This window comes from Haliotis asinina, chromosome 6 (genome assembly GCF_037392515.1).
Source record: "Haliotis asinina isolate JCU_RB_2024 chromosome 6, JCU_Hal_asi_v2, whole genome shotgun sequence".
NCBI lineage: Eukaryota > Metazoa > Mollusca > Gastropoda > Lepetellida > Haliotidae > Haliotis > Haliotis asinina.
Genome location: NC_090285.1, coordinates 25530005 through 25546531, shown reverse-complemented (window position 1 = coordinate 25546531; position 16527 = coordinate 25530005). Strand labels below are relative to the sequence as shown.

The 16527-nt window shown below is 38.6% G+C and overlaps 2 protein-coding genes across 2 annotated transcripts in view; both read left to right on the top strand.

Annotated features, from left to right (window-relative positions):
- The first annotated feature begins 245 nt into the window (after positions 1–245).
- Positions 246–5573, top strand: LOC137286797 (uncharacterized). The gene is made up of 2 exons (XM_067818796.1): positions 246–351; positions 4482–5573. Exons 1-2 carry the CDS (start codon positions 294–296, stop codon positions 4958–4960), a joined length of 537 nt encoding a protein of 178 aa, XP_067674897.1. The 5' UTR covers positions 246–293; the 3' UTR covers positions 4961–5573.
- A 2539-nt stretch (positions 5574–8112) lies between these two features.
- LOC137288188 (1-deoxypentalenic acid 11-beta-hydroxylase-like) overlaps positions 8113–16527 on the top strand; it is a 20533-nt gene continuing 12118 nt past the window's right edge. Inside the window, exons 1-6 of the mRNA XM_067820624.1 lie at positions 8113–8349; positions 9403–9571; positions 10291–10348; positions 11849–11912; positions 13059–13214; positions 14891–14949. Coding sequence (XP_067676725.1) covers positions 8219–8349; positions 9403–9571; positions 10291–10348; positions 11849–11912; positions 13059–13214; positions 14891–14949 — 637 coding nt within the window. The 5' untranslated portion in view covers positions 8113–8218. The remainder of the gene's footprint in view (positions 8350–9402; positions 9572–10290; positions 10349–11848; positions 11913–13058; positions 13215–14890; positions 14950–16527) is intronic.

Sequence of the window (16527 nt, the reverse complement as noted above, 5' to 3'; positions counted from 1 at the left end):
TCACCTAACTTCTGATCTCCAATCAGATGCTCTAACAATTGACTCTTCCAAAAATTAGTAAGTCGTGATTCGTAATTTGAGATCATTTTAACAATAATTACAAATAATTGCCTTTGTTGTCCCCAGATATAACTTTTAGCGGGAAAAAGTTATATACCAGAGCCTTGCATGTAATATTTTGACATTTTGACACTGTCACAATTGCCATTCTTTTGAAATATCAAATGTCATCAGAGTAGATTTAGTTGCATGACACACGGAATACTGTCCACTCTGAGTTCTGACTGGTTGACATGATGCGTGGGCCTTTTCTTGTTGGAGTTCTGTTGGCTATGAGCTGTTCGTGTACAGGTCTGTATGACACGTATTAGATAACTGTGATAACCTTTATTGCAGCTACGTGTTTTACGGACAAGAATATCGAAGGAACTACATTATATAGGTGGATGTGAGCAGAGAGTGTGATTAAAACAGTAATTCTGTAAAAACCCACTTTGGCAGAAACTTTCATTAATGTGAAACACATCTGTAACCTACCTGAGGTTTTATGTCACAATAACATATGTACGACATATGGTGGTGTCGGAGTAAGTTACAATCAACAGTAAGGTCTAAATTATTCGCCATTGTATAGTTCTGGGTGTTCTTAAGCGGGGCTGCTCAAACATGACAGTATATTCTGTATTTGGTGCCCGGCAAAGTGAAACTTCGTTCTGTCTGGTATTAAATACAAACAATGTTATATCTTGTGTTTATGATCAGTTGCAGCTGTGTTATGTACATCAAAGTTACCCGTGAAGGACTGGGTTAGAATTGGCCGGGATAAGTGTCAGGCTCGCTGACACGTGTCATCGGTTCCCAGTTGCGCAAATCGATGTTCATGTTGTTGATCATTGGATTGTCTGGTCCAGACTCGATTATTTACGTAAGGTTCAACCATTTGAATATTGCATTCTGAGTGCGGCGTAAAACTAAACTCACTTTTTCACTCACTACCTGAAAGTTGTTACCTTGCAGAACATTACGTGAATGATCAGAGCGTGTTCAACTTATCATGTGAATCATCAAGGGCTGCTGTGCTCAATGCATGTGAATTATTGGAGCCCGTGGGGCCACGTAGTTATATATTTACACTTCGTCATCTAGAAATTCTAACTTGAATTTCAGAATTTCACCATACTGGCAAGACTATGTTACTTCCTTTGTGGTATGTATTGACACTGAGTGAAGTTGAGGGCTGATCTCGGGTGCTAGCAGAATGAAACCGACATCAGTCCAGAAAAATGCGTAAACACGCGCATATGCACGCAAACACACGCAGACACTCTCGACGTTAAATCACTGGTAGGGTAGCACGCCAAAACAACTTTAGTTGGAACAATAACAGTGGTATAAGTACCCTGAGAAGCTCTTTCCTGAGATTATGAGGTTGTTGGGGAATGCTTTATAGATTTCGAGAAAATAGCTTCTAAACTCTGTGCCCAAATGACGTAAATCAGACTTAGGTTGCTTTGGCTGACAATAGTGATGACTTAGGTTGTTTGGGCATAGAACTGCCATAAACTCTTTCGGAAGGAGGTATAAATGTCTTCCGGTCGCCAACCAAACAAGCAACTCGAAATGAGGAGAATTCTGCAGTTAAAACAGCTTAAAGGTATTATAATAACCTTGACCTTATACTAACCTTTTTAGGGTTTATATGTGGCCTAGGATAATTATAATACCTAGAATTGTTGTCGGGGAATTAGCTTGGGACCGCACACCTTCAAAATAACCAAGAGAAGCATCAATTAGTGGCCAGTCATTATCCGGTGCTTTTCATAAGTGAAGTACCCCGAATAAAGGCCGTTGCTCTCAGATTTCGTGATATGGATGCACGTTCAACTGACTAATCCTTAAACAATACTTACAAATGTTGATAATCTACCCTGCCGCCTATCTGAATTTTGAGATTACCAGCGTAGCTTCAAAGACTTGAGAATGCAGAAATGACTAAAATTATCTAACAGTTTTCTCGGCGAGTGTGTTATCATAGAGTAGTCTTTACTTTTCTCTCTTGACATGTAGTCTTAACGATTAGTGCATAACGCTTATCAAGTAACTTAGTAATTAAGACGAGCGCATATCTCACTGACGGATTAATATACTTGGAGCGGACCATGCATGTAATCTTAAGCTTAACACACAATGCTAATTATCTTACAACTTGGAAAATGAAGATCACCAGTAACAGATACAGTGTTCAGTATTCCCGTTTTTTTAGGAAAATATACAAAACGGGTCGTTTAGTTCTATTCTATAAACTCAGAAATATTTATGTAAGACCGAGGAAAATGTGGAGTATTTTAGAACTATGATAGTATGTATCAATTATATGAAGTAAAAATTTATAAGAAACAATCTTACCAAACCTAACAGAATATGTGATTGAACGTTGAAATTATTCACTTAGGCCTGTAAACTCTGTTTTCCCACTCTCGTGACTTGGGTTGTTTTTCCAGGGAATGGATCAAACACGTGGATGGGATGTTTTATTCCTACTAAATGGGTTTCAAAGAATAATTAACATATGTTGAAGCGGAAAATTGACAAAATGTATGGATGTCAATTAACATGCAGAAGTTCTACATCGTTGACTGCATAATACTGAAACAGACGATGACAATGTCCAAGACAAAATGCAAAATTTCCCCGATTAGAACCACATATTGCGATGTGTTAAGTAAGATTAATCTCCGAGAAATTCTTGGTAATTAATCTCCCTAATCGACGCCGTGTAACGTATAAAATACACATTCATATGTTCAAGACTTCTAACAACTGACAGTGAATATATTTCATTATGTAATAATCAAACGAAACATCGCACAGTAAATGATGCTGAGCAAATTTACATTCTAATGTTCCGCGCTACATTCAAACAGCAAAATCCTTATGTTTCAAACTGATTTTGTATCTACCCCATTATTTACCGTATACCAGGAAACCTATATAGAGGTTGTAGAGTATCCCTGCTTATACTCATTATTCGTGTTCTTACTGTCCGTTTCTTATGTTCAGAATTCTGTTGCATTATGCTGACGTGAATAAACTGTCCTAACATTACGTCCACTAAGTAATGCGGTGTTATGAAAAAAAACAGAATTTCATGTGAGTGCGTACGTGGGTGCGTTTTCATCCATGATCAATTTGCGAGATTTACAAGTTTCAGGAACAGGAGCCATAATTGTTCCATTCATTTAAATCCTATGTTGCTATATAACACCAAATGGAATCTGTGATAGTCAGGACAGATATGAGTGAGTGAGTGAGTAAGTGAGTGAGTGAGTTTATCTTTACGCTTCACTCAGCAATATTCCACCTGTATGGTGACGGTTTGTAAATAATCGAGACTGGACCAGGCAATCAAGTGATTGACAGCATGAGAATCGATCTGCGCAACTGGGAAGTCAGCGAACCTAACCACCCGATCCCGTTAGTCGCCTCTTACGACACAAGCATGCGTTACTGAAGGCCAGTGTCCTAAGTGACAAGATTATAGAATGATATTAATTATGTCTATGTGTTCATCAAACGTTTGTTTCCAGATCCGAGTAAGCATTTGTTAATTCAAAAGTTCGAAGTTCGACTGTTCCGTAAAGTTCCTGATATTTTCAGTTTAAAGGTTTAAAATTATTTAGTTTTTTCAACCTAAGTAACGTGGGTTCCATTTCTTATGTACGTTATCTGCAGAATAATTTCATGACGGGCACCTCAGTCTGAGATCCAGATCGCGATTGTCATGTGAAATGGATACTTCTACGGGAATGAATTATGATTTGACGTGCAAACAAACATTGGTAATATGTTGATGTTACCTTGACAACTGCAATTTCTTTTCAGTGTGTTCAAATGAAGTTCATAAATTTTACATCAAGACACTTTTGAAACCCTTGGTGATAGACACTGCTGAAATCCTGTTTTATGACATTTGAAAAGCCGTTGATTGCCACATGTTCACGTTTCTAACTGGAAAAGAAGTCTATTTTTACTGTCATTGACATACAAAATTAGAAACACTGACACAGAAGTGACAGCGTACTAAAGAATTCTGTCTCACGATTTGGGTTGTCTTGTTCAATATCATCATATTTTTTGCAGAAACAGTTTGTTCCATGTACACCATATGCATGACCTTGCTTGTCACAGCATGAGACTCATGCTACCACAATGTCATCTTGTTGAAGGACCCGTGAAGGTCCCGGGTTAGAATAGGCCTACAGTAACCCATGCTTGCCATAAGAGGCGACTACGTTTTCGAAAGAGGCGACTAATGGGATCGGGTGGTCAGGTTTGCTGACATGGTTGACACATGTCATCGGTTCTCAATTGCGCAGATCGATGTCGCTCAGTGCGGCGTAAAACTAAACTCACTCACTTCACACAGCACCTCGCTAAACTAGTTAATTAATTTAGTTTTACATAAATCTGATTTGTTACAGATGCAAGTGTGGAAGATGAGTTGTGGGACAGGTTCCGGCTGTGGTTCCACGCAATGGACCATAATTACGACAATGTCATATCCCTGGCGGATATAGAAGGCTGCACGGCAAGACACATGACCGGATCCGATGCTCCAGCTACAGTCCGAGCAAAGTGTGAGGAGTTTCTGCCCAGGTGGTACAGATTCTTTATCCTCAGAGGTCGTGACAGCATTACAGAGAATCGGTTCGTGCAGAACTTCAAAGCATTGAGAGATGATGACATTGATAAATTCGAGAAGATTGTTTTCCAAGGTTCTAAGCTCTTCTGGATCATCATGGACATGAACAATGACCGAGTTATAACACCGGACGAGGATGCATGTGTGGGAGAAAGGCCGTATGACTCATTTGTGTTGTCTGTCAATTTTGCCCTATACATGCTGTATGGCATAACAGTGGGTGAAACAGCCGATCCATTCTGTCCATGGGTATATTGATACTGCTGCATCTGAAAGGCGTCAAGTGACCATACATAGGTCACCTGGACGCCTTGTAGTTCCGTCTCCGTCTGTTTCTGACTTTACTCGACAACTCGCATGATAGTGATCGTTTCCAAGCCAAGGCGTGAGGAACTGACGGCCATTCTCTAAAATCATTTACACAAACAATCATGTACCGTCAACACACACAAGGACTAACACAACACGAGGTTCGATACATGAACTTTACTAAGCCTAATCCATCTCTCTGTGCACAAGCACTAGGACAAGACCGCACTGAACACCCACTGGCTTCCGGGATGGACAAGGATTCAACTTATTCAGCTCACTGTAACACCTGCACCAATCTCCTGTCGGTTGAGCTGCGTTTGGGAGTGTTCAAATCTGTTCCAATTTTGTCAAAGGTTCTGTTTTTGTACGCGGCTATTTAATTGTTTGGGGAATTCATTAACGTTGTAATGGTATCTTTGTCTCTGGACTGATAGACATTTTCCTCACATTTTCCTTTAGTTACTTTCAATATTAGAACCATATATTTTAGTTTTTGCTCAATATGTTCAATAAAATAATGCAAATAACGTTTTTTGTTAATTTGCAGTAATCAAGCACATGTTTGCAGTTGACTCAATGCGGATTAGACAGTAGGAAAAACAACTATGAAAGGCGTCACATATGTGACTACTCACATGTATATCTGTGCAATATAATGCCATTGTTCTAAATTGTTTCGACGCCACTTTTTTTATTATTTTTTGTATTTTGTTTAGCATTTTAGCATGAATGTAAACATAGTAAGTGAGGCAACAGTCGCTCCTATCTCAAACAGTTATGACAAAAGGACACAACAATGAATGCTTTTGACCCTCTCTAAAGGTAAGGAGCTTCAATGAAATAACTGCTTATGTACTGATAAATAATTCGTCCAGCTTTGGTGTCGACATTGAAACTGCGATAGTGTCATGTTGTTTCGGTAATGACATGGACATAAACAAATTTAATATTAAAGTTAACCAATATGTTTTTCCAAATAAATTCACTTGGTATGAAACATCACATTTATGGAAATAAGACATTGAGGCTTATAATTTAATCTTTGTAATTACAGTTAGCTACAATTTTCCATGTGACGTGGCAGACCCACAACAAACTTAATAGCTTGATACAACTTTGCTTTAAGGAACAATCAAATATGATTAGTGATTCTTTCTTACTTGTTTTACCACTTCAACAAGGCAGATATAATATCATTTATCATGTTTAAGTGATTTTAACACATTTTAATAATGGAAAATGTTGTTTTCTTAACCAATCAAGTAATTTGTACGCACTGACAATGGGTTCACAAAACCGTGGCAGCTATTTTTATCATATTCTTATTTCATCAGCTTTAGTTCCATTGTGGGCAAAATGTACAGATTTTGATGTTGGGAGCGTTGTGGTAATCACTGTTGCTTTAATAACATTGTGAAACATTTGTTTCAATCCTCGTCACATGGCCCTGTTCTCTAATTCCTAGGACTGCATTACAAGATAGTTTGTATCATTTTGATATAACAATGTGGCATTTGTTGCTTTCTATATGGGATTACCAGTGTTATCATACGTGTGGTAGTGACACGTGTCACCACCGCAACGACAGATTTTATGACGCTAATGACCTTTGCGGTAATAGTTTGATTAATGGTTAAGTACGTTGCGGTAATGACACACATTAAAATTTTCAGAAAGTTATTTGATGCAATAAAAAAATTTGAGAATTATGTCAGTGTTGATAGCGAATTGCCATTTTCTGTAGAATGACACAGTAAAGCACAGATTCTAGTAATTTTGTTGGGTTGAGTACCATTCATATTAACACTCTCAGAATCTAGCACCTAATGGACAGCAAACCAGAGTCTGCCGCCTAATCCACTCAGCCAGGGCGCGTCCAAACAATGGAAGTCCGACAACTGGTAGTCCTGATCTGGACTTTGTGTATCCCTCTGATGGATGTAAACTGGCACAGATCCTTCGGCTCCTCCGAAAGCGATAAATACATAATGGCATTTTAGTGAGTACTCAAAAGCGATTGTGAAACACTCAGCTATTAAACATTTTACAGTTAAACACTTCATTATTAAACACTTCACGCGTTTAGTGCCGTCGACGAATTGACGACGGCCATTCTCATGTACTGCCAACATAATATGCGATGACAAAGCAAAGATTATTTCTATGAACAAGTCTGGTATTCGAACCCACACTAAGACGGCGCCTAAACTTCCTGGGCGAAACTTATCCGTCAGTATGTACTTGCATGGATAGTATGTGGCGTTACGTATGTATTCCTTTTTAAGTCACAAATAGTCTTACAGAGGGTATTCGTAAAATTCAGCCAAATCAATTGCAGCAGCAGTCGAGAAATTTGCATACACTTCTTGTGTCATTGCCAAAGACGACACATACCGTATCATCACATGTAACCTTTGTCTTGGTGATCCTGTCTGGTTTAATGACCAGCTGTACCAGAACACCTTAAATACATATGAACCAAACACTCTGTACGTCTGTTTCCTTCTGCATGGTTTTGTGAAGGGAAAGAGGCTAAACATAATAACTAATAACAGCCACACACAGCCACACACGCCCACACACCCACACACAGCCACACCCACCCACACATAGCCACACACACCCACACACAGCCTGTTTGACGCAGCGGGTTGCCGCACATGCAGTCTCATCCTCACAAAATACCCACTTGCTGCTGGGTGAACTGTGACACATAGTCACAGATTTTTTGTCCAATGATATTGTACTCTCTAACATGTTAGTGAACACCATGTAACGTAGCTCTATTGCTGAGAGTAGAGTTCACCATCTATCGAACCAACCAAATAAGTAAACTCTGAACAAATAGGACAAATTGTTATGGATAACAACTTCTTTATTGCGTGATTGCGACATTTCGGGGTATCCTGCTTGACAGCGGTACAAGAATCTGAACCGAAACGTCTCAGTCACGCAATTAAGAAGTTGTTATCCATAACAATTTGTCCTGTTTGTTCACCTCAACTTCTAAAATACCACTCAAACAAGTTAAACTCTGAACTCACGCATGCACAGAAATGCGCCGTTAGTTGTGCGGGTCACGTGATGGGATCATGTGATTTATGTGATGCATTTACTTTAGTTCAACATGGCGATCGTAACAAGAAGAACTGTTTTATCTTATCTGTGACTGATACCCCACTTTCACACAACCTGACATCGGAGATGGCTACCAGAGAGGTGAAACTTGGGACGAGGACAGTACAGTTTCCATCAGCCTATATGCAAGAGTTGCAGGATTGCAATGATAAACTCAATGATGTCGACGCTCTGCACAAGGAACTACACGACAAGGGGTACGTATGTCACCAGGCATAAAAACTCTCATGCTCTCTAAACAACCTAACGGTAGCCCTGTGTACAGTAGATCTATATTGCATTAGTAGCAGTAGACGCCATAACCAAATGCACAGTGACTCCGTTACCATGGTTACTGTATTTATAACTTGGGGCAGCGTGCGTGTAACGCTAAAACTGCCGTCATAGTATGTATACACAAGAAACTGTCAGGTCTTAGTACTGTATACAAGTATCCTATAGTACTAAGATCCCGTAAGTGATAGTGTATGCCTCGAGGGCAGTTTTATAGTTGAAACAAGTAAGCACCTATGGCAGTCATAGTACAGGCCTTCATTCTGCAGTTGTCCAGCCTGTTGATATTGTATAAATGTGTTTGTTCTTACTTAAATATAGACAATGTGAAGTATTTCCTCTAATGAATTTTTGAATTGAGTTAATTCTAACTAATATTGATTAATATCTAGTCTCTCAAATGAACATATATGTTACAGAAAATTGCTGTTCATGAAAATAATCGCTAAATATAATGAACAGGACTGCCCAGAGACTTTCTTCACTTGAAAATGTGGAAAATCAAGACTTGCCACGTATTCTAGTAATGTATAGGCATTCTTGAATATGTTTTGTTTGTTTATATGACAGACAATAACTAATGCTGGAAGGGGTCATTGCCGGCATGGGTGCTATGGGTATCAAAATACAGGGATGGTTGCATGTGAAACCATATGATCAACTCCAAATAAAAACTTGATCAAGACAGTATGTTAACAGATGCCCTAATTGATGTTGAAAATTAAATTGTTTAAATTTGTAATTTTTCTGAATGAAAAAAAATGGAATTTTCATATTTTACTTACAGCAGTCATAATAAACATGGTAATACAGTCATGGCTGCAATGTTCACAGACCACCTTGATATAGATATAATAATTCAGACTCACATATCTGCACAGACAGATCAGTTTTCCTAATGGCCTTGATCAAGCCATCAGGAACCTGTAGTCCAAAGTAATGGTTTGTTTGTAGGTTGTCATGATTGTGTTTTCTAGATATCTCTTCATCCGAAGTCTCCATGATCGGGGGGAGGTTCTGGCAGCACGCCTGGCAGTCCTACAGTACCTGAAGGACCAGGGGGAGGGGATCCTCCACCCGTTGGAGCCATTGGAGAAGGGTGTCCTCCAGCAAGGCTGTGGGGTTGGGTGTGTACCCACCATGGAGGTAAGTCATAACTGTTCTGTCTGTCCATCCTCTACCTTCTTCTGTCCATCCTCTTCCTTCTGTCCATTCTCTACCTTCTGTCCATCCTCTACCTTCTGTCCATCCTCTACCTTCTGTGTATCCTCTACCTTGGCCACCCTGCGAATTGTTGCAGGGTTTGGAGTCATTCGACAGATGACACCTTGTTTTGTTGACCTCTTTGGCCAAGTGGACAAGGATTTCTGACCTCCTATCAGAAGGTCCATGGTTCAAATCCCAGCACAGCATTCAGACATTTTATGGCTGAGGTATACTGGCCTCCTATGTGGCTGAGCATGTTTAGATTTGAAAAAATTAAGCGTAAGTGCCCTGCTCTACGGCCCTAGGAAATATGTAGGAGGGTGTGGTGTCATCCCACAGATGACATCCTTACAGTACAACTTCCTGATGGGGCTATACTCACTGGCATCTGAATTTGGATCCTTAAGTCCATGGTTTGAATCCTGGCACATGACTCTGAAATATTTATTGTTGTTCCTTGAACGTAGCCATAGGGTGTACGGGACCTGTTGTTATGCCAGTTTCACTTACTCTATGTTTTGAAAGGCTAACATTTTGCAATCAAGTATTACCTCTGCACTGTAAAACAAGACAGCTGAATACAGATGTTAATGTTCATTAATTGTTCTGAGTTACCAACGTTATGAACCATTTGACATACATGATTTTCTTACTTCAAGGGAATAAACAGTATTACCCATCAAGATCCTGTCAAAGCGGTCATTGAAGGTTCAAGACGTAAGTATCACCCAGCAATAAAATCAAAATAATTGGGATTTCACATCACACGAAAGATTACTTAACTGATGTGAAAAGTGTCATAGCACTTTTTCCATCCCTCCTCCCTTAGTAACTATTTTACCATCTGTCCTTAAGGTTTGCAAATAAACATCAAAATGTAGTAATATATATTAGAATTATATCTTAAATGGTACATTTATACATAAACAAGTGACAGACTTGATGCAAAATATGTTTCATTCCAGAGACCAATTCTACTACAAGCCTCTTAAGTTTATTTTCCCACCCCACTTTTACACATCTGGCGTTGAGCCTCTGCATCTAGTGATTCTACATCAGGTTTGTCCAGGCACGGCAGTAGGTTTTCATATCCAGGACAGCTGCTGTTGAGCACAACTACTTACACAGTCAGATTTCAAATCTCAGGTGCTTCCAACTTGGCATCCCAGCTCCACCAAAGTATGGAACCATGTGCACATATATAGAGAATGTTGTATGAGTGCCGATGTCATACTATTAGAGTTGTGACGATTAATCGATACGCAAGTTATCGCGATTCAACAGCTGCATGATACGATGCATGCATACATGATACGATTGTCGTGTATCGATTCAACACGATACTTACATACTTAGCAGTCTACGAAAACACTGTCTCCCCTTCTATGCTAAAGACACATGCTAAACATTTTAATAAAATGTCTTCCATGATGTGACATGTTTTATTTTTCTTGGGAGAAGAATACCTTTTCTGAAATGATAACATAACAGCACATTATTTCCAGTACTTTTTTTTTCTGTATACAAGGACAAAATATCGTGATAAGTATCGTATTGTATGTATCGGACTACCAGTATTGTGGCATGGGCATATCGTCACAACTCTATATACTATGTTTACGATGCAAACCGAAATGTTGGTATTTGCTGAGAAAAAGCAAGGGATATGCTGATACTTAGGGTGTCATAAAAGTTGTATGGCATGGGCACGAATATAACATTCTGTTTTTTACCGAATTGAGGAAAATATAACCAAATCTATTTTCAAACACAGGCTGGCTACCTGTTTGTAGAATGTAACATTCATAGCATTCTTATGACATCACGTCACCATGACAAAGTGATATTTTTCCCTTAGGTATCATATGAAAAATATGAAGCCCGATATGTTCGCCCTCGTAGGTAATAAATACTGTTATCATTCCAGCACAAAAGGAACATCCTGGTCTGGATATTTAATAGGGAGCTGGGAATAAAAACTGGAGTTTACACTGATTGGCAAATCAGCTAACAGCAAGAGCACTTCAAGGATACATTAAAAGGGGGTGTTTAGTGTTTAGAAGTGCACTAGGAGTAGTTGTACAAGTAACTGCTGAGTAGGTCCAGCAGTGTCGATATTATTTACAAAGGATTGGCAACATCTCACTCTGCCAGGATTCTAACATGTTTTCCTTTAATTCTGCTGATTACCCCTGTCTCAATGCTATGTATTAACAGCTTTCAGTTTCTTCAAGAAGTTCTTTGGTAAAGATGTGACAACCCTGGACTTCAAGTGGTTACGGTAGGCACTTACTGACACAGGAGTAAGTACTTGTCATTGTTTCATACAACAGTAGGAAGATAAAAACAATTAACTTAGCTGTTTGTCTTACATTCATAACAATATTCCTGTTGAGGGATTTATCTAAACTTGCTCAGTGCCCAGTATATAAGTCCAAAGCAGTTGTCAGTAGAATAGTCACAAACTGAAACGAACAATTATGTTACAGTATTATATTATAGTGAATGGTGTTGCTATGCAGAGGTGACTTTTATGATAATAATGAGTCATCTTCCATGACATCAAATGATTGCTTGTGGCGCTCAATAAATCAGAATCTGGTAATTGTTACACCTGATAAACCAAGCTGCCTGTAAAGCTCTGGAAGGTTATAAATCATTAGACTTTATCCAACCCCCAGTTCCGATTTTCTGCTGGGTGAACATAGGCAGTTTTGAAAATGCTCACTTGACTGAGGTGAGACCGTATGTATCAGATGTGCTTCACTGTGGGACAGGACTGAAGTCCCAGAAACTCTCAGGGGTCAAGCTGCCAAAGACTGTCTGAGCTCCATGTCATTGAACTTCAACTGGTTTGTGACCTAAGCTCTGTGCACAGGAGCACAAGCCACTCAGTGAAGAAACATAGAGCACTGAATGACAGCATTTAGCATTGAACGAAAATGATATACCCCAAATAACAAAATTAGGACTTCCAACAATATAGTTTTTAAAAAATGTGTCTACACCAAATTGTCTGCACTTAACTGTTAGTTTGGCTCAAAGATACAAGAAAGAAGTGAAATAAATATACATTTAGGCTGCATACATGGGCAGTGTATGTGTAGGAGTGTTGTATGCAGTGTACTAATAAGCATACTGCTAGGATGATTTCACTTTGTGGCATCTTGGAATATCAGGTGTATCCGTTTTGCTGTAATATATACCCTGGACCCATTCACAACCATTGCTTCATCACTGAAGTAACACCGTCGCCATCTTTCCAATCTCTAATCTAACCAATAGCTTAGTCAAATTTATCCCACTCAAGAGGTCAGTTTTCTTGGAAATTGTTTTGAGGCAGCTTCATGGTATTCAACTGAAGGGTATTTTCCCAACAGAATGGAGATATTTAGTTAGGGATGTTGTTGATGTACTATGTCTGCAGAGCTGTGCATACCGATGCCTTTACCGGGGTCCACGTGGACAATGTGTACATGAGTCGTGGCTCCAAGTCCCTGCTCACGATGTGGACGCCAGTCGGCGATATCAGTGTAGAGATGGGGGTCCTGGCCATGTGTGAGGGATCAAACCGACTACCTGGGTGAGTGAGTGACTGAGTGAGTTAGATGGGTTTAACATCAATTTGTACAGGTCATGCCATGACTTGATCTGGAATAAAAGACTGAAGTAATGCAAGTCTTAGATGATCAACACTTTGGGACACCTACATGTATAAATATGGTGATGGATGAGCCTGGAAGCTAATGGGAAAGAAGGTCATTTGGAGCCTTGATTATTGGTGTCTTTCATTAAGTTGAGAAAGACAGGATGTACTTTAAATGTACAAAGGATACCAAAGAACAATTCAATCTTGATTATCTGCTAAAACACATTACACTTAGGAGGAAAGATGAAATAGCAGTAAAAATGACGTTAATGGATTGCTGAGAATCATAGATTCAGGTTAGAGAAAAAAAGGGCAAACATCTCTTCCACTATCTGTAGCGTGACATTATGCCAAATGTGTTAGTACAGTGCTCCCATTAACAATGTGGCATGTTTATGTGGAGGTATTGATACATTATCCTTATACATGGGCAAAAACATGATGTTATTGACGCACAGTATTTACTGAAAATAATATGTCCTGGACCCTTATACACCAAGTGGTAAGGTGATTATAAGTCACTAAGGTATATTTAGTGCAGTGTTAAAGAATGGGAGTTAAAGGTTTATGCTGACTCATGAAGCATCACCTTGAACCTGTCCTGTCCTATCTCATTTTGAGATGTGCTGTATTTGTAATAGCTACTTTTGATTTCCTGAAAGGTAGATCACACACCAAGAATTTGTGGTTTGTGGTATTCTGACTCTCAGTTTTGTGAGGTTCTGAGCAATCTGTCTGTTACAAATGCTATATTTGGGATTACACTTTCTCCATACATCAGAGATTCTAGTTCTTTTAGGGGCAATGATTCCTGATGTCTCATTCTATGAGTAGAGCATCTTGTCACCAGCACACAAAGTTGAGTATGAAAACCAGTCAGCTAGCATGTCTTCAACAAAAAATCCTCATGTTACCATGAATTTTCTGAGGTTTCATAGTTCAGAGACAGAGCTTTGAGACAAAATTGTGACGCCAGGCATCAACACTTGGTTTATTTAAGCTGGTCCGTGACAGATGTTGATATCAGTCCAAAATATCAATGGCTGTGATTGGAGAAGATCAATCAATTGGTCAGACTTAGTGAATTTGGTGATTGTGTCATCTTCTGCCAGTGGGTTAGGTTGTGGCTTACAACACTGATGACGGTTTGTCTGGTCCAGTCTAATGCAGCCATGCGCAGGAATATTGCTGAGTGCATTAGAAAATAAACATTAGTAATGGTATATTCAACGGTTCTTCACACTGCAAGTGTACGATGATAAATTTTGTAGGTATATTGGTGATATGATTGTGGCATTGTGCTTAAGTAACAATAATTTCATTTAGATTGGACGCATAACTTAACAAACAGTAATGAAAAAAAATGAATTTTACGTATAAAGAGTGTGTGTCTTAACACATGAAATATGTATATATTCTTAGAACAACCACCTTCACCAAATTCTTACTGCTTTTGTTTCCCAATATAGTATGAAGAAATGCTGCTGTGCATGATTGACTGTTATTGTTAAAACTGATCAGTATATGATTTAACATGGTATAGATTGGGTTGGATATGATTTTGAAGCCTGTCTGTTTTGATGAATGATAGTTGTTATTTAATATTTCAGATTTGCTCAGTTCCAGAACACATACGGTAATCTTGATGCAGAAGAAGCAAGGCTCAAAGGTAGCTCTGACACTGTTGTAGTATCAGTGTTGATATATTGATTTTTTTTTAAATGCCAGACTCAGCAATATTCCAGCTATATTGCATCAGTCTGTATATAATAGTCTGGAACAGACAATCAACAGCTTGAGCATTGATCTACGCAGTTAGGATACAATGACATATGTCAACCAAGTCAGGGACTCTGACCACCTAATACTGTTAGAAGCCTCAAATGACAAACATGGCTTACTGATGACCAGTTTTAACCTGGGTCTTCATGAGTCCATAGCTGATACAAGTATTCACATACTGCAATAGCTTTATACTGTATTCACACATTCCACTACCTTTATTCTGTATTCACACATTGCAATACCTTTATACCGTGTTCATATGCAATAACACCTTTTAGTGTATTCATATATTGCAGTACCTTTATACTGTGTTCACATACAACACCTTATTGTGTATTCACACACAGCGAAACCTTTATACTGCGTTCACATATTGCAATGCCTTTACATGTGTTCACATACAACAACACCTTATAGTGTATTTACACATTGCAAAATCTTTATACTTTTTTCACATACAACACCTTACAGTGTATTCACACATTGCAATACCTTTATGCTGTGTTCATATACAACACCTTATAGTGTATTCACACATTGCAATACCTTTATGCTGTGTTTACATACAACAACACCTTATAGTGTATTCACACATTGCAATACCTTTATGCTGTGTTCACATACAACACCACCTTTAGTGTATTCACACATTACAAAACCTTTGTGCTGTATTCACATACAACACCTTATAGTGTACTCACACATTGCAGTACCTTTATACTATGTTCACATACAACAGCACCTTTATACTGTATTCACATATTGCAGTACCTTTATACTGTGTTCATATACAACAACACCTTTTAGTGTATTCACACATTGCAGTGCCTTTATACTCTGTTCAGATACAACACCACCTTTTAGTGTATTCACACATTGCAATACCTTTATGTGTAAGAGAAAACATGCCTCCGAGGTTTCCCGACCCTAATGGTTTTACACTGTCTGCAAAACCGAGGAGAAGTGTTTTCTCTGACATTTATATGGTCAGTGATGGATAATTACAATATAAATGATCATTTAATGAAGCTACCTAACAATAACTGAAGCGCACATAAAATCAATTTAATGACAGTAACTATAAGTAGATAATTTAACCTTATCACCTTCGTCGGCCAGGTGGCCATGTGGTAGAGCATCTGCCTATGGATGTGAGATTTGCAGTTCCAATCCCAGTCTGGAAAACATTTGTATAGTGAGTTTAATCTTAAAGATGTTTTTCAGTAGATTTCAAACACTTATGTATCATTTGAATATCATTGTTCATATAAAGTTAGGTAAAGTAAAACCCGGGAAGCGGTCTTACTAACAAAAAGTAAAACCTGTCCCTCCAAAACAAAAAACTGAAAAACGGTTATTCTTGGAAAACAATAGATAACCTAATATATACTGAGAAGCACACTTTAAGTTTATATATTGTGTTCACATACAACAACACCTTGTAGTGTATTCATATATTGCT

Bases quoted from the DNA above. Each gene is read 5' to 3' on its own strand.
- LOC137286797 (XM_067818796.1), top strand. From the start codon at position 294: ATGATGCGTGGGCCTTTTCTTGTTGGAGTTCTGTTGGCTATGAGCTGT. The intron at 352-4,481 runs GTCTGTATGACA...GATTTGTTACAG, and splicing joins TATGAGCTGTTCGTGTACAG to ATGCAAGTGTGGAAGATGAG.